Here is a 24,929-nt window from a genome sequence, read left to right as displayed (position 1 = left end):
CCGGAGCTGTCGGAAATGGAATATTTCTTCAGCAAGGCAATTTTTTTTTTTTCTTTAATGGTTTTTCTCGGTGTAATATGTTTGTTTTATGCTTTTAGTGAGTAAACGCCTTCTCCCGACTTGAGAGTTGTCTGCTTTTCTAAAGTTGGACTTGGAATAGTCTGAGGCAATGAATGTTCTTGACACCGGGGTCGAGCACACCCTATAGGTAAGCAGTGGTTGTCCATGAAAGGCATAAAACAACAACAAAAAAGAAATTGTGGAAATCCGAGATACAGAATCACACCGATAAAATAATTATAATCGAGACGGCTCTTAGACAGGAGTCTGGTGGTTGCCTGTAATTACTCCGATAAGTGCAGACGTGCGCCGGAGACACACTGATATCGGCCATTTACCTGTTCTTTTCTGTGCTTTAATGGACGGATGAATATAAAGCTCAGACTGACTAAATACAACAATACGTCTTATACACGAACAACCGTCCATAAGACCCGAGAATCCGTGCTGTAACTTCTCTCTGGCAGTAGAATAAAATTGCCTTGAACAAAGGTTTTGTAAAACGTAGACCAGTCAGTAGAATATTTTTACAAATGATCTTTAGATAAAAAAAATATTTACCATAAATAGTTTCTTTTTTTTTATTTTCCGTATCCAAAAATGAATAAATCCTGAAATCTTGCAGTTTTCACATTGAGCCTCATAATAGGCTGACTCTTCCTGTTCACATTTCATTACAAGGATTGGTAGCACCTCTATGTAGATTAAATGGGATCCACCATTCATTCAATATGTGATGTCACAGCTCACCTCCTCCTCCTGTGCAATGACTGACAACACCTCTATATACAGCGGATAACACAGGATGCACCATTCACAATAGGTGATGTCACAGCTCACCTCCTCCTCCTGTACCATGACTGATAACACCTCTATATACAGTATATAACAGGATCCACCATTCACAATAAGTGATGTCGCAGCTCACCTCCTCCTCCTGTACAATGACTGATAACACCTCTATATACAGTAGATAACACAGGATCCACCATTCACAATAGGTGTTCACAGCTCACCTCCTCCTCCTGTACAATGACTGACAACACCTCTATATACAGCGGATAACACAGGATCCACCATTCACAATAGGTGATGTCACAGCTCACCTCCTCCTCCTGTACCATGACTTATAACACCTCTATATACAGTATATAATAGGATCCACCATTCACAATAAGTGATGTCGCAGCTCACCCCCTCCTCCTGTACAATGACTGATAACACAGGATCCACCATTCACAATAGGTGATGTCACAGCTCACCCCCTCCTCCTGTACAATGACTGATAACACAGGATCCACCATTCACAATAGGTGATGTCACAGCTCACCTCCTCCTCTACAATGACTGATAACACCTCTATGTACAGTAGATAACAAGATCCACCATTCACAATATGTAATATAACAGCTCACCTCCTCCTCCTCTACAATGACTGATAACACCTCTATATATAGTAGATAACACAGGATCCACCATTCACAATATGTAATATAACAGCTCACCTCCTCCTCTTGTACAATGACTGATAACACCTCTATATACAGTATATAACACAGGATCCACCATTCACAATAGATGATGTCACAGCTCACCTCTTCCTCCTGTACTATGACTGATAACACCTCTATATACAGTATATAACACAGGATCCACCATTCACAATAGGTGATGTCACAGCTCACCTCCTCCTCCAGTACAATGACTGATAACACCTCTATATACAGCAGATAACACAGGATCCACCATTAACAATAGGTGATGTCACAGCTCACCTCCTCCTCCTGTACAATGACTGATAACACCTCTATATACAGTATATAACACAGGATCCACCATTCACAATAGGTGATGTCACAGCTCCCTTCCTCCTCCTGTACAATGACTGATAACACCTCTATATACAGTATATAACACAGGATCCACCATTCACTATAGGTGATGTCAGAGCTCACCTCCTCCTCCTGTACAATGACTGATAACACCTCTATATACAGTAGATAACACAGGATCCACCATTCACAATAGGTGATTTCACAGTTCACCTCCTCCTCCTGTACAATGACTGATAGCACCTCTAGATACAGTATATAACACAGGATCCACCATTCACAATAGGTGATGTTACAGCTCACCTTCTCCTCCTGTACAATGACTGATAGCACCTCTAGATACAGTATATAACACTGGATCAACAAACCTGGGAAACACACATTCGCCAGAAGACTCGCTACACTCATCAGGAGGGCGTTAAACTAGAAGAAGAGGGGACGGGAAGAAAAACATTAGACTCGAACAAAGACGACCCAGGAAAACATACTCAGAAGGGAGGTAAGAACATTTCTAAAACAATCTACACTGAGGAGATTGGAACAAAACAAAATCCTCTAAACTGCATGCTCGCAAACGCCAGAAGCCTGACAAACAAGATGGAAGAACTAGAAGCAGAAATATCTACAGGTAACTTTGACATAGTGGGAATAACCGAGACATGGTTAGATGAAAGCTATGACTGGGCAGTTAACTTACAGGGTTACAGTCTGTTTAGAAAGGATCGTAAAAATCGGAGAGGAGGAGGGGTTTGTCTCTATGTAAAGTCTTGTCTAAAGTCCACTTTAAGGGAGGATATTAGCGAAGGGAATGAGGATGTCGAGTCCATATGGGTTGAAATTCATGGAGGGAAAAATGGTAACAAAATTCTCATTGGGGTCTGTTACAAACCCCCAAATATAACAGAAAGCATGGAAAGTCTACTTCTAAAGCAGATAGATGAAGCTGCAACCCATAATGAGGTCCTGGTTATGGGGGACTTTAACTACCCGGATATTAACTGGGAAACAGAAACCTGTGAAACCCATAAAGGCAACAGGTTTCTGCTAATAACAAAGAAAAATTATCTTTCACAATTGGTGCAGAATCCAACCAGAGGAGCAGCACTTTTAGACCTAATACTATCTAATAGACCTGACAGAATAACAAATCTGCAGGTGGTTGGGCATTTAGGAAATAGCGACCACAATATTGTGCAGTTTCACCTGTCTTTCACTAGGGGGACTTGTCAGGGAGTCACAAAAACATTGAACTTTAGGAAGGCAAAGTTTGAACAGCTTAGAGATGCCCTTAATCTGGTAGACTGGGACAATATCCTCAGAAATGAGAATACAGATAATAAATGGGAAATGTTTAAGAACATCCTAAATAGGCAGTGTAAGCGGTTTATACCTTGTGGGAATAAAAGGACTAGAAATAGGAAAAACCCAATGTGGCTAAACAAAGAAGTAAGACAGGCAATTAACAGTAAAAAGAAAGCATTTGCACTACTAAAGCAGGATGGCACCATTGAAGCTCTAAAAAACTATAGGGAGAAAAATACTTTATCTAAAAAACTAATTAAAGCTGCCAAAAAGGAAACAGAGAAGCACATTGCTAAGGAGAGTAAAACTAATCCCAAACTGTTCTTCAACTATATCAATAGTAAAAGAATAAAAACTGAAAATGTAGGCCCCTTAAAAAATAGTGAGGAAAGAATGGTTGTAGATGACGAGGAAAAAGCTAACATATTAAACACCTTCTTCTCCACGGTATTCACGGTGGAAAATGAAATGCTAGGTGAAATCCCAAGAAACAATGAAAACCCTATATTAAGGGTCACCAATCTAACCCAAGAAGAGGTGCGAAACCGGCTAAATAAGATTAAAATAGATAAATCTCCGGGTCCGGATGGCATACACCCACGAGTACTAAGAGAACTAAGTAATGTAATAGATAAACCATTATTTCTTATTTTTAGTGACTCTATAGCGACAGGATCTGTTCCGCAGGACTGGCGCATAGCAAATGTGATGCCAATATTCAAAAAGGGCTCTAAAAGTGAACCTGGAAATTATAGGCCAGTAAGTCTAACCTCTATTGTTGGTAAAATATTTGAAGGGTTTCTGAGGGATGTTATTCTGGATTATCTCAATGAGAATAACTGTTTAACTCCATATCAGCATGGGTTTATGAGAAATCGCTCCTGTCAAACCAATCTAATCAGTTTTTATGAAGAGGTAAGCTATAGACTGGACCACGGTGAGTCATTGGACGTGGTATATCTCGATTTTTCCAAAGCGTTTGATACCGTGCCGCACAAGAGGTTGGTACACAAAATGAGAATGCTTGGTCTGGGGGAAAATGTGTGTAAATGGGTTAGTAACTGGCTTAGTGATAGAAAGCAGAGGGTGGTTATAAATGGTATAGTCTCTAACTGGGTCGCTGTGACCAGTGGGGTACCGCAGGGGTCAGTATTGGGACCTGTTCTCTTCAACATATTCATTAATGATCTGGTAGAAGGTTTACACAGTAAAATATCGATATTTGCAGATGATACAAAACTATGTAAAGCAGTTAATACAAGAGAAGATAGTATTCTGCTACAGATGGATCTGGATAAGTTGGAAACTTGGGCTGAAAGGTGGCAGATGAGGTTTAACAATGATAAATGTAAGGTTATACACATGGGAAGAGGGAATCAATATCACCATTACACACTGAACGGGAAACCACTGGGTAAATCTGACAGGGAGAAGGACTTGGGGATCCTAGTTAATGATAAACTTACCTGGAGCAGCCAGTGCCAGGCAGCAGCTGCCAAGGCAAACAGGATCATGGGGTGCATTAAAAGAGGTCTGGATACACATGATGAGAGCATTATACTGCCTCTGTACAAATCCCTAGTTAGACCGCACATGGAGTACTGTGTCCAGTTTTGGGCACCGGTGCTCAGGAAGGATATAATGGAACTAGAGAGAGTACAAAGGAGGGCAACAAAATTAATAAAGGGGATGGGAGAACTACAATACCCAGATAGATTAGCGAAATTAGGATTATTTAGTCTAGAAAAAAGACGACTGAGGGGCGATCTAATAACCATGTATAAGTATATAAGGGGACAATACAAATATCTCGCTGAGGATCTGTTTATACCAAGGAAGGTGACGGGCACAAGGGGGCATTCTTTGCGTCTGGAGGAGAGAAGGTTTTTCCACCAACATAGAAGAGGATTCTTTACTGTTAGGGCAGTGAGAATCTGGAATTGCTTGCCTGAGGAGGTGGTGATGGCGAACTCAGTCGAGGGGTTCAAGAGAGGCCTGGATGTCTTCCTGGAGCAGAACAATATTGTATCATACAATTATTAGGTTCTGTAGAAGGACGTAGATCTGGGGATTTATTATGATGGAATATAGGCTGAACTGGATGGACAAATGTCTTTTTTCGGCCTTACTAACTATGTATGTTACTATGATCCACCATTCACAATAGGTGATGTTACAGCTCACCTCCTGCTGCACAATGACCTCTGCACAGATCACAGAGCAGGCCCACAGCTCTCCCACATTATTCAATCATCCATCTGTAGTCCATAGATCTCTATGGTCCATGCTGGACCAGGTCTCACCTTTAACACAAACTTAGGCAACATGGTCGTCTGAATAATCATGTATAAGAAAACAGAATAAAACGCACATAACGAAGCAAGAGTTTTCAGATTAAAGAGTCACTAATTGCCTTGGAGGAGACTCTAGTTAATCTTCACGCTGCAAGTCTCGGACCTTGACGTTTGGGGTAATTTCCTCCGTTTCTTGTCTTTTGCTTCCGCTCAGACCCCATTGCCTGTGGCAGCTCCTGGCATCGTCTCATTGTATATTCCCTGTAAAGTTCTCATGTAGATTCTTTTGGTTTCAACCATTTTTAATGCTGCGATTGTAGTCATATATTCTCTCCGAGCTTCCGGGAAAGTCTGCAGCAGATGATGTTAAAGCAGAAAGTGAAGCCACCACCAGTATTACATTCCCAGTGTGAGTGTACGCTGCGAGCCATAGGGGGCTAATGGTTCCTATATCCACAAATTAATATAATTAGCTTGTATCCAAGTAATCCCGCACACATGCTTCATAATACCCCCCTCGCTCTGAGCATTATCTCCTCCCTGTGCCATGGATGACCTTTTCTGTATTTCGAAAACAGAAAAGAAAACATGGATTCTTGATGGTAATCCCTTGCCGGTCTAGATGTATCAGGACTCCTAATGAGGGGCAACATGCGAAAACATGCACCTGAGTGTGATACAAAATCATATAAAGTTTGCTATTATCAAACCTAAACTACAGGGAGGGCTCTCTACCATCCTTCTTGTTGGCCAAAAATTGCATAGACCTAAGTGAAGAGGACCACATGGACACCAGTCCTATAGGGTGACAGATGAAGTCATGATTCTCATAGGCACCCACAAACTTTTTTCTTTTTTTATGGCCAGGAGTCTGCAAATGATCATTGGGAATGGGGACTAATTCCCAGTTCCATATGTGTGAGTATTGGCCATGTAGAAATTGAGCCTCATATAGTAGTAAAATGGTCAAAGCTCTTTTTTTAAGCTTCAAACTATGGGCCCCTGACCATACCGCCTAGACTGCCCTGGGATAACTTTCATGCATCGACTGCCAGTCATCTCACGTGAAAAATGTGGCCCCTAATTACAGCACATGCGTCAGGTAATGAATGATGAAGGCAAGAGGCTCCTCGTGGGCGGTGCTTCTGCAGTTTTGAACCCCGCCCTTGCTTTTCACAGTCAGTTTCATAGCAGGTAGATAGAATATATGGAAAAGGGAATATTCTTTTACCCCACCAGCAAATTAACATATTTTGTCCAGTTTCATATAGAGTACATATGAATAGAGTCTTCTGCCGGGACCACTCTCAGGAAACCAAACAGTGTACGACCCCCTCCTGATCCAGGTCCGTACACCGTTTATGTCCAACTGACACCAGAGCTAATAATAAGTGTTGGGCGTTAGACCCCCATCAATCTGACATTTATCAGATAGTGGGGGGTCCGATCTCTAAATCTTCTCCAAAGAAAGGAGTCCCTATTGGAAACTAACTTCTTTGCCCTAATAGGACAGGGGCGTAATGGAGGTCTTATAGGGACACTAAGCAAAACTTACAGGTAGTGTTCCCAGTGTGACTCACTATATCTCGCAGCACATACACCACTTTTATAGGAAGCCAGTGAGGGGTAATCTGGAGAATTTGAGGAACGATACGTAAGAAATGACCTTGTGTCACTGTATGTGGAAAGTCCAGGAGTTTGTAGTTCATCTACGTGGAAATTCCCTCCATGCTATCATGATGTTACTTTCACATGAGGCACACACACTTAAAGTGTTTCAAGATCGGATGCTTGCCAACTTCAGATGCCGAAAGACGAAGGATCTTGGAGTGCATGAAGTGTCCCACCAATATTTTGTTGATACCCCTAAATGCACGTCAGGATGCCGGTGCTCCAAAAAAAAAAAAAATTTGGGACTTCGTTTTGGAGATTGGCTAACTTCTTGTAGATCTTCGAAGTCTTCCCTTTATCTGGAAGCTTCATGGATGGTCGGAAGAGTTGGCAAATGTAAGATTGTTCCAAAGGGCCTCGTATAAAAAGTGGGCACGTGGGTCTCTGGAGGTACCGGAGCCTGGCAATAAACTATCCCTCCTCCAAGAACAGTATTTATCTTCATTACCAGCTTTGAGATGAGCATCTTGGTGCACAAAGATCCTTCTGATTTTGACCCTGTTGGGTCTGTATCTCACTAAATACCCCTTTAGGACATCTTGACTCATGTATGACTGAAACTAGCCATATATATATGGGATAGCAGTGGACCGAACCTTCTTTTGGCCGATAGCTAACTCCCCCAACTCCCCCACACAGAAGAGCAATTGACTCAGCAGAGTGTTCCTTGGAGATGAACAGTTTTAGCCGCTGCTCTCCCTTGCAAACAGACGGATTGGCCTTTGAAATTCCAGTTTCTCAATTTTTCTATTTCTTGTGTCGGGTACATGTCACATGGTTGGCAGGTCCCATTGAAATCACTGAGATCAGCTGCCTTTCATATACTGCATATGGAGGCTTTAATGTAATGAGCAGTGTAGCTGTGTGTCCATCACAGAACCAGGATAGTTTTTAAAGAGGTTGTCCAGGACTTTGATTGGTAGAGGTGTTGGGTGTTGGAGCTCCCCAGTCAGCTGTTAGCAGGTCCCACGTTCAATAGGAGCTGAGCTACAGTACACGAGAACAGTGACTACACAGTGGTCATCCAGCCGCTATGGGACCTTTAATACCAGGTGTTGGACCACCACCGATCTTCTATTGATGACCTATCCTAAGGATGAGCCATGAATACCCAAATCCTGGACAACCCGTTTAACCCTTTTAAATTAAAGGTTTCTATTGAATTTCGGCAAGCAGAGATCTTCTAATCCATGGACAATTGCTAAAGATACACCTACTGTAGGAGACTTTTATACATCATGACAATTCGTAAGGACCTCCTAGAAAAGCTCGTAGGATTGCAGCCGACTGCTCGCACTTCATTATGAGCTTTTTTTTATATTTTTTTACCCCTTTTCTTATATTTTTCTTTTGCGTCCGAGATCAAAAGATGGTTTCCACTCCATCGACGCGCATCCTGATTCACGATGATATTTCCGGCGTTCATTACCTTTTATCACCTTTTGTATTATATTATATACTGTTATGTATTATATGGCGCACAGTTATTATGCAGCCTGCCTCGCATTAAGAATTAAGCAGCGCTCGCTCCTCCGTTCAGCATCAATCAGGCCTTCGGATCTAGTGCCTGGCGAACGACAATCTGGAGGTGACCGCAATTTTTTTTTTAATTATTATTATAAGAGCAAAAAGGATAATGAATACTGTTCAGAAGTAATAAAAGTATAGCAAGAGATGAACCTTAAATAGGCCACACTGGGAATCACCCGCCGTGTGAATAGGCAGGCACAAGCTCTTCATAAAACTGGGATTACCGCAGCAACTTCCATGTAGAGTTTGTGGATGATGTTATATTACACACGTAATCTTCCCGCAATATTAAAGTCTGCCAAAATCAACAATATCTAGGAAAAAGAATGGGAGGGGGCAGCTGAGTCCTCTAATTCTGAAGACCCTTCCTAAAAATAGAGATCATTTCTAACAACTCATGATAATTTTATACTTCTGCGATCATTGAAGATTTTAGGGTTTTTGGACCCCCTTCTGGAGGATCTGACGTCCACCATACATTACATGGACGGTCTATTAATTTTAATAGAAACTGTAATACTTCATTTCACCTGCGGTTGTGCTGTGGGGAAACTAAAAACTTGCTAGCAAGTCTTCCTCATGTAATCATTAATTGCAGCGGTGACTACTGGTCAGACATAGACCAACAGCGACATTGCCAGGGTGGCGAGATATTCAAGTGGTAAGGAAGCGGAGACCCCCCAAAATGAGTACCACCACTGATTGTTCAAAAGACAGCTGAAAAGAACGCAGCTCAGAAGGCAAAATACTTGTAAATTTCTGCCGTCTGAGTTGTGCACTTCTCAATGGTCATTTGAGCGATTGATGGGGGTTTATGGGCTTCTGCCTCCTGAGCTGCGCTCTTCTTGGGGATATTTTGATTGATCGGTGGATAGTCTCCTAGGTTCTGTCTCCTGAGCTGCACTATTCCCAGTATTATTTTGAGTGACCAGTGGTGGACTGTGAACTTCTGCCTCCTGAGCTGCGCTCTTCTCGGGATTCTTTTGATTGATCAGTGGTGGTCTCTGAACTTCTGCCTCCTGAGCTGCGCTCTTCTCAGGATTCTTTTGAGTGATCATCAGTGGTGGTCTCTGAACTTCTGCCTCCTGAGCTGCGCTCTTCTCAGGATTCTTTTGAGTGATCAGTGGTGGTCTCTGAACTTTTGCCTCCTGAGCGGTCTTAAGGGTTTATTTAAGAGCAATTGGTGGTGGGCTCTGAACTTCTGCCTCCTGGGCTGTGCTCTTCTAAGGGGTCATTTGAGAAATTGGTGGTGATCTCTGAACTACCGCCTTCTGAGCTGAACTCTTCTCAAGGTTCTTTTGAGCAATCAGCAGCGGTCTGTGAACTTCTGCCTCCTGAGCTGCGCTCTTCTCGGGGTTCTTTTCAGTGATCAGTGGTTGTCTCTGGACTTCTGCCTCCTAAGCTGCGCTCTTGTCAGGATTCTTTTGAGTGATTAGTGGTAGTCCGTGAACTTCTAACTCCTGAGCTGCGTTCTTCTCAGGGGTCCTTTGAACAGTTGGTGGTGGGCTCTGAACTTCTGCCTCCTGAGCTGCACTTTTCTCAAAGTTCTGCTGAGCAATCAGTGGTGGTCTCTGAACTTCTGCCTCCTGAGCTGCACTCCTCTTAAGATTCTTTTGAGTGATTAGTGGTGATCCCTGAACTTCTGCCTCCTGAGCTGTGTTCTTCTCAGGGGTCCTTTGAACAATTAGTGGTGGGCTCTGAGCTTCTGACCCCTGAGCATACCTTTACAATTGCCACCTTTACCTGTCACCACCTTGTTAGCCTGCTCAGCTTTAGAGGAAAGTCACTTAAATTAGGTTAAGGATGTAACTCAGATTTTATCTTGTGCTGGGAATTCTTGCTGGGAGAGGGGAAGAGAGAGCTTAGGCTATTATATCCAAAGTTGTCCAGAAAATAAAGAAATGCTGGCACTTCAAAATAGATAAACACATATTCGGACTGACCTAGTAGGAAGCCGAATGAAGCAGACCAGAATAAGAGGCTAAAAATAATTAATTTTTATGAATCAATAGTAAAAACATAGAAGAATAGAAACAATAGTGTAACAAAAGCAGAGCGCTCAAACAAAGGGGGACACTGTGCTGTGCTGCTATACCATAAATAGTATATAAAAAAGGCTACACTAAAATAGGAGAACATAATTAGTTATATCCAGGTCAGCGGCCTCCTATGAAGATAGTGCACAGTATATCGGAGACTACTCTGCAAAACAATGGCTAAAATAGCGTAAGAATTGTAAATAAAACGCATTACCAGAGTAGTGAGAGAGCACAGTGTCCCCCTTCACCCCGACGTACGTTTCGCATCCAGCTTCTTCCGGAGAGCGTCCTCACGGCTGTGCTCTTTGCCTCAATTTTCCAAAATTCCGGCAAAAACTTTGCTTCTTGCAACATGTGAACGCAGCCCGATTATGAGTCAGTAATGACATGAATTAACCCTTTCTGCCGCAGTCTAACAGTCTCCTATAATTGGCCTGGACTCAATCACCATTCATCACTGAAGGAGGAACGACTGTCATCTTTATCGCAGCCACAGCAGCGGGATCTGAGCTACAAATCTGAAAAGCTTTTGTATATTCCCTGCCTTAAAATTAATGGCAAGCACTAAACGGGGATTGTGACAGCGGCAGAAAGCAGTCATCTTTATGTCATAAGTGTTTGCAAGCGGCGTGGAGTGACATAGAGTACCCAGGTCCTGTTCCCTTTTCTGAAGCTTTTTGATAGACACGAAATATATAAAATCAAGAGGGTTGTAATATTTTAGATCTTTTCCCTAAATGCTAAAACCCTAAATTTCATTTTTCAGTAAAACTCTCATCCTTTCAGCTTGGGCTTCGTTACGAATAGGAATATGAGCTGAGCTTAACGCCGCCCCCGACTAATTTATTGCACGGCTCCTTGTGGGCAGGCTCACGGGAGCTGGTGGATATTCCACCAAAATCCCACAACAATGTCTGCATGGACACAGTCATGGGGAACAGAAATGAACCTTCCCCAAACCGTTCCCACAAAGCTGTAAGCTACAATTGTTCACAATGTCTTGTGCTGAAGATTTCCCATCCCTGGAGATAAGAGGCCGATGCCGCCCCCTGATAACAGCGAAAGAACTATCCTCCATCTGAACAGTGCGGTCAGGGAGTAACGTTCTCCTGACATTCACCAAACCCAGACTCCTCCATCACATGCAGCTAGAGAAGTGCGATCCGTCACTGCACAGAGCACATCCAGAGTCCAGGGGTGGCGGCTTTAGACCACTCCATCCGACGATGTGCATTGTGCTTGGTGATGTACGGCTAAAAGGAGCTGCTCGGCCATGAGCTCCAGGGGGGGCGCAGTGTTTGTGCTGATGTTATACTAGAGGAAGTCTGGACTCTGCAGTTATGGAGTCAGCAGAGCCATGGTGACTTTTCTGTCCTCTGCACTCGGAGACCCCATAATAACATTACGGGGTCTCCACTTCGAGGCTGAGTTTCTGCGGTTTCTTCCATTTCTCAATAATATCACTCGGATGGAGGAGTAATGTCGTGAATGGATTTGTTACCCCGGTGGCTCCTATTACAGGACCGCGCTGGTATCAGTGAGCATACATCACCAGCTGTTTTGTCACATGGTAGTTAAGGCAGGTAGGGTGCAGGAGGTTATACACTGGGGGGCGAAGTGCCGGATGTTATACACCAGGGGGCCAGAGGTTATACACTGGGGGGGCGAAGGGCTGGATGTTATACACCAGGGGGCCAGAGGTTATACACTGGGGGGAGGGAGGGGGGGCGAAGGGCCGGATGTTATACACCACAGGGCCAAAGGTTATACACTGGGGGGCGAAGGGCCGGATGTTATACACTGGGGGGGGGAGGGGGGCGAAGGGCCAGATGTTATTAACTGGGGGAGTGAAGATTGGAGGTTACACTCCAGGGCGCGAGGGGCCAGATATTATACAGAGGGTGAGGGGGGCTGTATGTTATACACCAGGGAGTGAGGGGCTGGATGTTATACAGAGGGTGAGGGGGGCTGTATGTTATACACCGGGAGTGAGGGGCCAGATGTTATACAGAGGGTGATGGGGGCTGTATGTTATACAGAGGGTGAGGGGGGGCTGTATGTTATACAGAGGGTGAGGGGGGGCTGTATGTTATACACCAGGGAGTGAGGGGCTGGATGTTATACAGAGGGTGAGGGGGGCTGTATGTTAAACACTGGGAGTGAGGGGCTGGATGTTATACAGAGGGTGATGGGGGCTGTATGTTATACAGAGGGTGAGGGGGGGCTGTATGTTATACAGAGGGTGAGGGGGGGCTGTATGTTATACACCAGGGAGTGAGGGGCTGGATGTTATACAGAGGGTGAGGGGGGCTGTATGTTAAACACTGGGAGTGAGGGGCTGGATGTTATACAGAGGGTGAGGGGGGCTGTATGTTATACAGAGGGTGAGGGGGGGGGCTGTATGTTATACACCAGGCAGTGAGGGGCCGGATGTTATACAGAGGGTGAGGGGGCTGTATGTTATACAGAGGGTGAGGGGAGGCTGTATGTTATACAGAGAGTGAGGGGGGGCTGTATGTTATACACCAGGGAGTGAGGGGCTGGATGTTATACAGAGGGTGAGGGGGGCTGTATGTTATACAGAGGGTGAGGGGGGGCTGTATGTTATACACCAGGGAGTGAGGGGCTGGATGTTATACAGAGGGTGAGGGGGGGCTGTATGTTATACAGAGAGTGAGGGGGGGCTGTATGTTATACACCAGGGAGTGAGGGGCTGGATGTTATACAGAGGGTGAGGGGGGCTGTATGTTATACAGAGGGTGAGGGGGGGCTGTATGTTATACAGAGAGTGAGGGGGGGGCTGTATGTTATACACCAGGGAGTGAGGGGCTGGATGTTATACAGAGGGTGAGGGGGCTGTATGTTATACACCAGGGAGTGAGGGGCTGGATGTTATACAGAGGGTGAGGGGGGCTGTATGTTATACACTGGGAGTGAGGGGCCAGATGTTATACAGAGGGTGAGGGGGGCTGTATGTTATACAGAGGGTGAGGAGGGGGGCTGTATGTTATACACCAGGGAGTGAGGGGCCGGATGTTATACAGAGGGTGAGGGGGCTGTATGTTATACAGAGGGTGAGGGGGGCTGTATGTTATACACCGGGAGTGAGGGGCTGGATGTTATACAGAGGGTGAGGGGGGCTGTATGTTATACAGAGGGTGAGGAGGGGGGCTGTATGTTATACACCAGGGAGTGAGGGGCCGGATGTTATACAGAGGGTGAGGGGGCTGTATGTTATACAGAGGGTGAGGGGGGCTGTATGTTATACACCGGGAGTGAGGGGCTGGATGTTATACAGAGGGTGAGGGGGGCTGTATGTTATACAGAGGGTGAGGGGGGCTGTATGTTATACAGAGGGTGAGGGGGGCTGTATGTTATACACCAGGGAGTGAGGGGCCGGATGTTATACAGAGGGTGAGGGGGCGTACGTACCCCTGTAAACATTTTCAGGGTGCGTTATACTTGTTCTCTCTGACACATTGCAATGATCTCTAATCTGATAATTGACCATATTATGCATTCATACACGCTTTCACTTTCATTTCTGGCAAATTCCCCCGCCGCACCCCGCTGACAGCCAGTTCTTCTTACCGACTCTTTGTGACGTGCCCATAATGATTTTTCTATACGTTATCTAAGTCAGACAGACACTGGTGTAAATCCAGACCTTCTTAAAGAGATAAAACATTGATGGCTTTTCCTCTGGAGGTGCCATGAATGCTCAATAGGGAAGGAACCCACTTCTGAGACTCTCCGCTGTTGGAACAATGGGGATTCCCTTTCTCCCAATTCATACTTGCCGCTCTTCCTCTAGAAGTCAGTGGAGAGGTTACTCCATGCAGCGGCCCTAAGTCGTTGAATTGGGGGTCAGTACTTTTCACAATCGGGGGTCCCATATTTGGGATTTTCCAGCTGACCCAACTACTGTGAGAGTTCCCTCGCACCACGCATGCGCACTGTTTGAACCGCACATGCGCTGCGAGAAACTGCACGACAAAAACTCAGAAGTAGGGTGGAAATGATGGCACGTGACTCGTGGCGTAAATGGCGCATTCGTTACATTATCAGTTCCAGACCAAACTTTTTTCAGGAGAGAGTTGCTAGCAGGTTTTGTAAACATTTCCTCAATGATTATTGCATTTAGTGGCTATTTTGAGGGGTCTTTTGCTACTTTGGGGGCCTCTGGCTTATTTGCCGTCGATGGCGCTCGTGTAGAATAGCACCATCGCTCCCGTGGGGCCGAGGAGGTAAACAGAAAGCCATTTCCAGGTATTAGTGCATTAATATAAGTGCGGTTTTCTGGCTGCTGTATCGCCTCTCACTACAGGACGGTACTTTATAACCGAGTACACCGTAATCTGTGTGCACAGCGCGGGATGTGGAGCCGACAGACATGCAGGTTAAAAGCGTCGACTGTAGAGCAGAAAATGAGACGTTTTACACAAACCGCAGACACAACAAAGGAATAAACACGACCTGGGGAAGATGGAGAATTTCTGCAGATTTGCTGTTTAACAAGTTTCATTAGAATTTCTGCTGAGAAATGAGCGACAGATCGGGGGCTCTGCACCGGGTCATGTAGCGCTGCGGACCCTTCATATTGAAGATGCGTCCCATCAGTCAGATCCCCACCCATCAGGAAGTGATAGGTGTCCTGAAAAGTGCTGTGCTCATATTTCTCACCATTTGCAAGATCTTCGCTTGCTTTCACTAAATAGAATTCTTTTGTTTTTATCAAGATGCTTGTCACAGTATCTCCAGACTAAGTAATCCCATACATAGGAATGGTCAGCTCAGCTTGACACGCCTGTGTTCTCTATGACAGCTGCTTCCAGACTTCTCCATCACTCCCTACTCCTTCAAACTTTTTTGTCCTCCTCCAGACTTTTTCATCGTCCTCTAGACCCTTCCATTCTCCTCCAGAGTTCTCTGTCCTTCTCCAGACTCCTATGTCTTCCTCCCGACCTCTTCCAGACTCTTCCGTCCTTCCCCACTCTTCCATCCTCTACCAGACTCTTCCATCCTCATCCAAACTCTTTCTTCCTCCTCCAGACTCTTCCGTCGTCCACCTCTCTTCCATCCTTCTCCAGATTTCTGTCCTCCTCCAGACCTCTTCATCTACCTCCAGTCTCTTCGGTCCTTGTCTAAACCCTTCCGTCCTTCTACAAACTCCTCTGTCCTTTTCCATCCTCCTCCAGACTCTTCCACCTCCTTCAAACTCTTACATCTTCCTCCAGATTCTTCCTTCCTCCTCCACTCTTCCATCCTTCTCTGTCCTCATTAAGACCTCTCCATCCTTCTTCAGTCCTACTCGAGACCCTTCCATCCTTCTCCAAACTTCTCTGTCCTCTTCCATCCTCCTCCAGATTTTTCCATCCTCCTCTGGACTCTTCCATCCTCTTCTAGACTCTTCCATTGTCCTCTATCCTCTTCCGTCCTCCACCACTCTTCTGTCCTTCTCCGGACTCTTCCATCCTCTGTACTCTTCCATCCTCCTCCAGACTATTAGAACCTCCTCCAGACTCTTGCATCCTCCTCTACTCTTCCATCCTCCTCTAGGCTCTTCTATCCTCTTCCACTCTTTTGTCCTTCTCCAGACTCTTCCATCCTCGTCCAGTCTCTTCCGTCCTCTTCTAGACCTTTCCGGTCTCCTCCAGACTCTTCCATTCACCTCCTGATTTCTCTGTCCTTCTCCAGACTCCTCTGTCCTCCTCCAGACTCCTCTGTCCTCCTCCAGACTCCTCTGTCCTCCTCCAGACTCCTCTGTCCTCCTCCAGACTCCTCTGTCCTCCTCCAGACTCCTATGTCCTCCTCCAGAATCCTCTGTACTCCTCCAGAATCTTCTGTCCTCCTCCAGAATCTTCTGTCCTCCTCCAGACTCCTGTCCTCCAGACTCCTCTGTCCTCCTCCAGACTCCTCTGTCCTCCTCCAGACTCCTCTGTCCTCCTCCAGACTCCTCTGTCCTCCTCCAGACTCCTCTGTCCTCCTCCAGACTCCTCTGTCCTCCTCCAGACTCTTCAGTCCTCCTCCAGACTCCTCTGTACTCCTGCAGACTCATCTGTCCATCACCAGACTCATCTGTCCTTCGGAACTCTTCGTCCTGCCCTAAACTCTCCCATCCTCCTCCAGACTCTCCCATCCTCCTCCAGAATCTTACATCCTCCTCCAGACCTCTCCATCCTCCTCCAGTCTCTTCTGTCCTCCTCCAAATTCCTCCATCCTCTTCCATCCTCCTCCAGACTCTTCCATTCTCCTCCAGACTCTTCCATCCTCTTCCATTCTCCTCCAGACTCTTCCATTCTCCTCCATCCTCTTCCATTCTCCTGACTCTTCCGTCCTCCTCCAGACTCTTCTTTCCTCTTCCTGACACCTCTGCCTTTCACCAAACTCATCCATCCTCCTCCAGAATCTTACATCCTCCTCCAGACCTCTCCATCCTCCTCCAGTCTCTTCTGTCCTCCTCCTAACTCCTCCATCCTCTTTCAGACTCTTCCATCCTCCTCCAGACTCTTCCATTCTCCTCCAGACTCTTCCATCCTCCTCCATCCTCTTCCATTCTCCTCCAGACTCTTCCATTCTCCTCCATCCTCTTCCATTCTCCTGACTCTTCCGTCCTCCTCCAGACTCTTCTTTCCTCTTCCTGACACCTCTGCCTTTCACCAAACTCATCCATCCTCCTCCAGACTCTTCTTTCCTCTTCCTGACACCTCTGCCTTTCACCAAACTCATCCATCCTCCTCCAGACTCTTCCGTTTTCCTTCCTTCCTTCCTTCCTCCTCTGGTGGTGAAAACGATCGGTCGTTGAAATACAACAGGCCGCTTCCTTCTCTCCACCATCATCATCACCTGACGGTAGAGTCGGCAGGCCGCCGTGAACATCAATTGTTTGGCCTTGGCCGCTTATGAGGATCTCGTGGTCCTCAGTTCCGGACGTCTGGGGTTTATTCCCGTCCGAGACATTTGTCACATCCACAAGACACGTCTGATAGATCGGAATCCCACTAGATTCATGTCACCAAGACTGGGGGTGAATGCGCCAGTGAGGCCACCTCCATCCAGTCAGGCTGCCGTCACACCAGCAGTATTTGGTCAGTATTTTACATCAGTATTTGTAGCCAATCCTAAATGTTAGAAGTCTCACAAAATAGCGACTCAAACTAATTAAAAAAATAAATCCATTCAATATTAAAAAAAACCCACTTATGGCTCTTGGAATAAGGTGAAAAAAAGCCCCAAAAGTAAAAATTAAGTGTCCTGAAGGGGTTAAGTGAATGTCCTCATAAACAAGCAACAAAGAGCAATCAGAAAAAAAAGTGAAAATTATCACAAAATCCCTTACAACCCTTTATTCTGCTCATAAACACCACTGAAGCAGGACGAGCACCGATCGTGCAGATTTTTCCACTTGAACGATCGTCCTGTGATCATCCCTCGCTGCTCACCAGGCTTCCTGGGACAGATCTGCCTGGAGACAAGTGACGCGCCGCTCTGTCCGCGCTCCCATTGGTCGGGAGGAGTCTGAGAAGTTTGTGAATTTTCCCTGCGTGTTCCGGGAAGTGGACACGCAGTGTAATCTCACGGCAGCAGACACAACAAGCAGCAGCAGCATGAGACCCGCGGTGTGTGCGACCTTCCTGGCCCTGCTCTGCGCCATATCCAGCCCTGCAGGTGAGAGGGGGCAGAGCTCAGAAACTTTTTTTAAAAAGTTCCTTAGAAAACTTTTGTTATTGGGGGACGGTGACTTATGTTGTTTTCTGGTGACGTCATATACTATTGAGAGTTGAAAGGAAACTGATCTCTTATTAATTGGGGTCTTTCAGTATATGATAGTCTTAAAGGGGTGTTCCAATGATAACAAGGTTGTGAGTCCCTTTAAGGGGGGGTATTCTGTTTGGTCCTGTATCTGTGTAGTCTGAAGTTTCTTGTTGGGAGACTCCCATCCCCCAGAAATCCAGCAGGGGTCCTAACAGCCCCTAGTGGGAGGGGCCGGTCTCCCCTCGTACCCGGAGCATCTCTGCGCCTCCTATGGGGGGTCTTTATTCTAACATGGGGGCGCCCCTCCCAATTAATCACACCAGCCGGACCCTTCGGCTCCGGGGCAAAATTGGACTGGCCAAAGAGGTGTCAATCAAGTGAAAAGTGGGCTGGCTAAGCATGACTGTTCAGTAGAAAGACTCCGCCTCCTTGACTCTTCATGTATAATTTGCATGCAGCTACAGTTTTAGAGGGTTATCGCCAAGATCTATAGGACTTACTGATTGTGGGTGGTCCAACTGCTGGGATCCCCCATCAATCCCAAGAATGGGGCGAAGGAACTCGGCCGAGTACTATTCCTGGGTTTTGCAGCCCCATTTTTAGGATCGATGGGGGTCTCGGTAATCAGGACGTCGTCCCCTGTCCTTTTGTCCTATAGACAGAGGTGACTTGGGAAAAACCCTTTAAATAAAGCTCAGGGTGACCGGCCTGGGAAGGAGGGAGTTAAAAAGTGACAACTGCTCATGTGTCGTGTCCCACCTCCTGTAGCTGTCCTGAGGGGCCTGGGAGGGTAAGAGGGTGAAATCCCCACCGGCCGGCGGCGCAGGTTGAAGTCATGGGACCTGGGGTTGTGTTTAGCGAGTCGCAGCGCCCCCTAGCTGGGGGATTAGTTTGAATGTCGTATCTAATATAAAGGGCGACCAGTTCCCCTTTAAATCACCCCGGAGGGTCCGCAGCCCGGATGTGGGGAGTGCTGTGTGTGTTTTCACCGGTGATCATCTGCCGGGGTTGGGCGTGCCCTGTGTGATCTCTGATGTGTCTTCCTGTTTATGCCAGGCTCCTCCGTCTCGCCTCGTCACGTGCCCTCGTTTCCTCTTCTGTAACAATAGATCATCATCCCGACCTAGGGAGCGTTCACACTAGCAGATCGGCGCTCATGTATGAGCCCGATTACACAGGACGTCCGTCTCGCTGGTTTTATCGGTGGTCGGCAGCCTGTTTACAGCGAATCTTCCAAAAATGGTCCATAGATAGAATTGTAACAAAACCCCAGCTGTGAGAAGTAATACATCTGTAGTCGTTTTCAGCCTCTGACTGTAAACGGGAATGGGTACTGTCCATAAACCGCCGGATTCTCGCACCGTTTCATGCCAGGGATCTGGTATGAAAACCTTACGCTGGAGGGGGCTGGGTTGGCCACTTTGCACCCTACCAGGAGTTCAAAACTGGATATGTCTGATCCTCGTGGGTGGAGCCATCAGCAGCCCCACCCCTGAGGTCCAGACGGTGAAATGTGGGGGACAGAACCAGTGTGGGGTCCATATATTAGAAGAGTACCCAAGAATGTTGTGACTGGTAGATCCTCTATCAGCGGCGCATTACCTGTCAGTGTCACCCTGCCTCTGATGATAATGAGACTGCTGAAAACTCTTGATTACAAAACAGCCCTAGTGGCCAATGTGACAATTGCATTTGTTTATTAATAAATGGTCATAATATTAAGACGTTCTGGTGTAAGGTGAGAGCTGAGAACGTCGGCCGCCCTGGATGAGACGCTGCCATTTCTTTGTAGTCTCCTTCCCATAGTGAATTTCCTTCTGCGACCCGCGAGCTAATCCTCCACCTACAAAGAGCCGACATCAGACTAGTTCTGTTCTCTTTAATTCCACCTCATCACTTGATCTACAGAAGGTGCGAGAGACCCCCGCCGGGCCGCGGCCCCCTCCGGGGACGATGACATTACCAGGCATGTAAGTCACCGTGAACATGAGAAGATCCCACTGTGACTGATATTGTCTGCAGAGGGGACGGCGACTAAAGCCGCCGCCGCTTTCATCACCGCTGACAGGTAGCGCGCCAGTCAGGAGTCATTAGTGCTGGGATGAAAAAAGGTCGCCGGCCCGACGTATCCTATAGATCCGCCAGAACTAACAGCACGGTCTGGACAAAGGACGGCTTCACTGATCCTACAGCAGCCCTCTCCCGTCCTCGGTACGCAGCTCCCGCTGAATACACAGACATATATATCTGCAGACGCGGCAGCCCCTTCTACCTGTGAGAATGGGGGTCCTGACCATAAACAGGAGAGTAAGTCTATGCTGTGAGCGCCCCTAGTGGTGGAGGCAGGAAGCCACAATTGTATTAATATAGGTCTCGGACCCCAATATCGACAAATGATTAATCCACATAGAATTTTGGACTTAAAAATGAAACCGGGAAAACTTTATAATCTTCTGCTTGTAAAACCGCGAATGTCGGCCTTGTTTCTGATAATATTGCCTTGATGTTAACAGAGGCGTCTTTGTGTCTTTCAGCCCATGCCAGACTGACCATCGCCGGCCCGAAGGAGCCCGTACTAGAGGGCGATGATGTGACCCTGGAGTGTCTCTCAGACGACGATTCTGACATGGGGAATTACACATTTGAAAGATACACGAGAGTAAGTACATCAGTGTCACAGGGCTCAGGGTATATGGGGATAAGAACGTATTGGGTACGTACCGAGGCCAACAATCACCTCTATAGGTTGGGAGCAGTCACTGGAAAACGCCGGTGTACATACATTACATATCCTGTATTATACTCCAGAGCTGCACTCACTATTCTGCTTGTGCAGTCACTGTGTACACACATTACATTACTGATCCTGAGTTACATCCTGTATTATATCCCAGAGCTGCACTCACTATTCTGCTGGTGCACTCACTGTGTACATACATTACATTACTGATCCTGAGTTACATCCTGTATTATACCCCAGAGCTGCACTCACTATTCTGCTGGTGCAGTCACTGTGTACATACATTACATTACTGATCCTGAGTTACATCCTGTATTATACCCCAGAGCTGCACTCACTATTCTGCTGGTGCACTCACTGTGTACATACATTACATTACTGATCCTGAGTTACATCCTGAATTACACTCCAGAGCTGCACTCACTATTCTGCTGGTGCAGTCACTGTGTACATACATTACTGATCCTGAGTTACATCCTGTATTATACTCCAGAGCTGCACTTACTATTCTGCTGGTGCAGTCACTGTGTACATACATTACATTACTGATCCTGAGTTACATCCTGTATTATACCCCAGAGCTGCACTCACTATTCTGCTTGTGCAGTCACTGTGTACACACATTACATTACTGATCCTGAGTTACATCCTGTATTATATCCCAGAGCTGCACTCACTATTCTGCTGGTGCACTCACTGTGTACATACATTACATTACTGATCCTGAGTTACATCCTGTATTATACTCCAGAGCTGCACTTACTATTCTGCTGGTGCAGTCACTGTGTACATACATTACATTACTGATCCTGAGTTACATCCTGTATTATACTCCAGAGCTGCACTCACTATTCTGCTGGTGCAGTCACTGTGTACATACATTACATTACTGATCCTGAGTTACATCCTGTATTATACTCCAGAGCTGCACTCACTATTCTGCTGGTGCAGTCACTGTGTACATACATTACATTACTGATCCTGAGTACATCCTGTATTATACCCCAGAGCTGCACTCACTATTCTGCTGGTGCAGTCACTGTGTACATACATTACATTACTGATACTGAGTTATATCCTATATTATACTCCAGAGCTGCACTCACTATTCTGCTGGTTCAGTCACTGTGTACATACATTACAGATCCTGAGTTACATCCTGTATTATACTCCAGAGCTGCACTCACTATTCTGCTGGTGCAGTCACTGTGTACATACATTACATTACTGATCCTGAGTTACATCCTGTATTATACTCCAGAGCTGCACTCACTATTCTGCTGGTGCAGTCACTGTGTACATACATTACATTACTGATCCTGAGTTACATCCTGTATTATACCCCAGAGCTGCACTCACTATTCTGCTGGTGCAGTCACTGTGTACATACATTACATTACTGATCCTGAGTTACATCCTGTATTATACCCCAGAGCTGCACTCACTATCCTGCTTGTGCAGTCACTGTGTACACACATTACATTACTGATCCTGAGTTACATCCTGTATTATATCCCAGAGCTGCACTCACTATTCTGCTGGTGCACTCACTGTGTACATACATTACATTACTGATCCTGAGTTACATCCTGTATTATACTCCAGAGCTGCACTTACTATTCTGCTGGTGCAGTCACTGTGTACATACATTACATTACTGATCCTGAGTTACATCCTGTATTATACTCCAGAGCTGCACTTACTATTCTGCTGGTGCAGTCACTGTGTACATACATTACATTACTGATCCTGAGTTACATCCTGTATTATACTCCAGAGCTGCACTCACTATTCTGCTGGTGCAGTCACTGTGTACATACATTACATTACTGATCCTGAGTTACATCCTGTATTATACCCCAGAGCTGCACTCACTATTCTGCTTGTGCAGTCACTGTGTACACACATTACATTACTGATCCTGAGTTACATCCTGTATTATATCCCAGAGCTGCACTCACTATTCTGCTGGTGCACTCACTGTGTACATACATTACATTACTGATCCTGAGTTACATCCTGTATTATACTCCAGAGCTGCACTTACTATTCTGCTGGTGCAGTCACTGTGTACATACATTACATTACTGATCCTGAGTTACATCCTGTATTATACTCCAGAGCTGCACTTACTATTCTGCTGGTGCAGTCACTGTGTACATACATTACATTACTGATCCTGAGTTACATCCTGTATTATACTCCAGAGCTGCACTCACTATTCTGCTGGTGCAGTCACTGTGTACATACATTACATTACTGATCCTGAGTTACATCCTGTATTATACCCCAGAGCTGCACTCACTATTCTGCTTGTGCAGTCACTGTGTACACACATTACATTACTGATCCTGAGTTACATCCTGTATTATATCCCAGAGCTGCACTCACTATTCTGCTGGTGCACTCACTGTGTACATACATTACATTACTGATCCTGAGTTACATCCTGTATTATACTCCAGAGCTGCACTTACTATTCTGCTGGTGCAGTCACTGTGTACATACATTACATTACTGATCCTGAGTTACATCCTGTATTATACTCCAGAGCTGCACTCACTATTCTGCTGGTGCAGTCACTGTGTACATACATTACATTACTGATCCTGAGTTACATCCTGTATTATACTCCAGAGCTGCACTCACTATTCTGCTGGTGCAGTCACTGTGTACATACATTACATTACTGATCCTGAGTACATCCTGTATTATACCCCAGAGCTGCACTCACTATTCTGCTGGTGCAGTCACTGTGTACATACATTACATTACTGATACTGAGTTATATCCTATATTATACTCCAGAGCTGCACTCACTATTCTGCTGGTTCAGTCACTGTGTACATACATTACAGATCCTGAGTTACATCCTGTATTATACTCCAGAGCTGCACTCACTATTCTGCTGGTGCAGTCACTGTGTACATACATTACATTACTGATCCTGAGTTACATCCTGTATTATACTCCAGAGCTGCACTCACTATTCTGCTGGTGCAGTCACTGTGTACATAGATTACGTTACTGATCCTGAGTTACCTCCTGTATTATACCCCAGAGCTGCACTCACTACAGGTCCTTCTCAAAAAATTAGCATATAGTGTTAAATTTCATTATTTACCATAATGTAATGATTACAATTAAACTTTCATATATTATAGATTCATTATCCACCAACTGAAATTTGTCAGGTCTTTTATTGTTTTAATACTGATGATTTTGGCATACAACTCCTGATAACCCAAAAAACCTGTCTCAATAAATTAGCATATCAAGAAAAGGTTCTCTAAACGACCTATTACCCTAATCTTCTGAATCAACTAATTAACTCTAAACACATGCAAAAGATACCTGAGGCTTTTATAAACTCCCTGCCTGGTTCATTACTCAAAACCCCCATCATGGGTAAGACTAGCGACCTGACAGATGTCAAGAAGGCCATCATTGACACCCTCAAGCAAGAGGGTAAGACCCAGAAAGAAATTTCTCAACAAATAGGCTGTTCCCAGAGTGCTGTATCAAGGCACCTCAATGGTAAGTCTGTTGGAAGGAAACAATGTGGCAGAAAACGCTGTACAACGAGAAGAGGAGACCGGACCCTGAGGAAGATTGTGGAGAAGGACCGATTCCAGACCTTGGGGAACCTGAGGAAGCAGTGGACTGAGTCTGGTGTGGAAACATCCAGAGCCACCGTGCACAGGCG

The 24,929-nt window shown here is 45.7% G+C and overlaps 1 protein-coding gene across 2 annotated transcripts in view; it reads left to right on the top strand.

Moving 5' to 3' along the window:
• PSG4 (pregnancy specific beta-1-glycoprotein 4) overlaps positions 1–24,929 on the top strand; it is a 153,580-nt gene that overhangs the window by 99,324 nt on the left and 29,327 nt on the right. Inside the window, exons 1-2 of one of the 2 annotated variants that reach the window (XM_069741564.1) lie at positions 18,210–18,396; positions 21,018–21,142. In XM_069741564.1, coding sequence (XP_069597665.1) covers positions 18,336–18,396; positions 21,018–21,142 — 186 coding nt within the window. In that variant the 5' untranslated portion in view covers positions 18,210–18,335. Of the gene's footprint in view, positions 1–18,209; positions 18,397–21,017; positions 21,143–24,929 lie in introns of those variants that run through there. The other variant, XM_069741565.1, reaches the window with a different exon arrangement.

The sequence above is a fragment of the Ranitomeya imitator genome, chromosome 10 (genome assembly GCF_032444005.1).
Source record: "Ranitomeya imitator isolate aRanImi1 chromosome 10, aRanImi1.pri, whole genome shotgun sequence".
Classification (NCBI taxonomy): Eukaryota; Metazoa; Chordata; class Amphibia; order Anura; family Dendrobatidae; genus Ranitomeya; species Ranitomeya imitator.
Note: the sequence above shows the minus strand (reverse complement) of the source record. Positions and strands in the feature narration are given on the sequence as shown.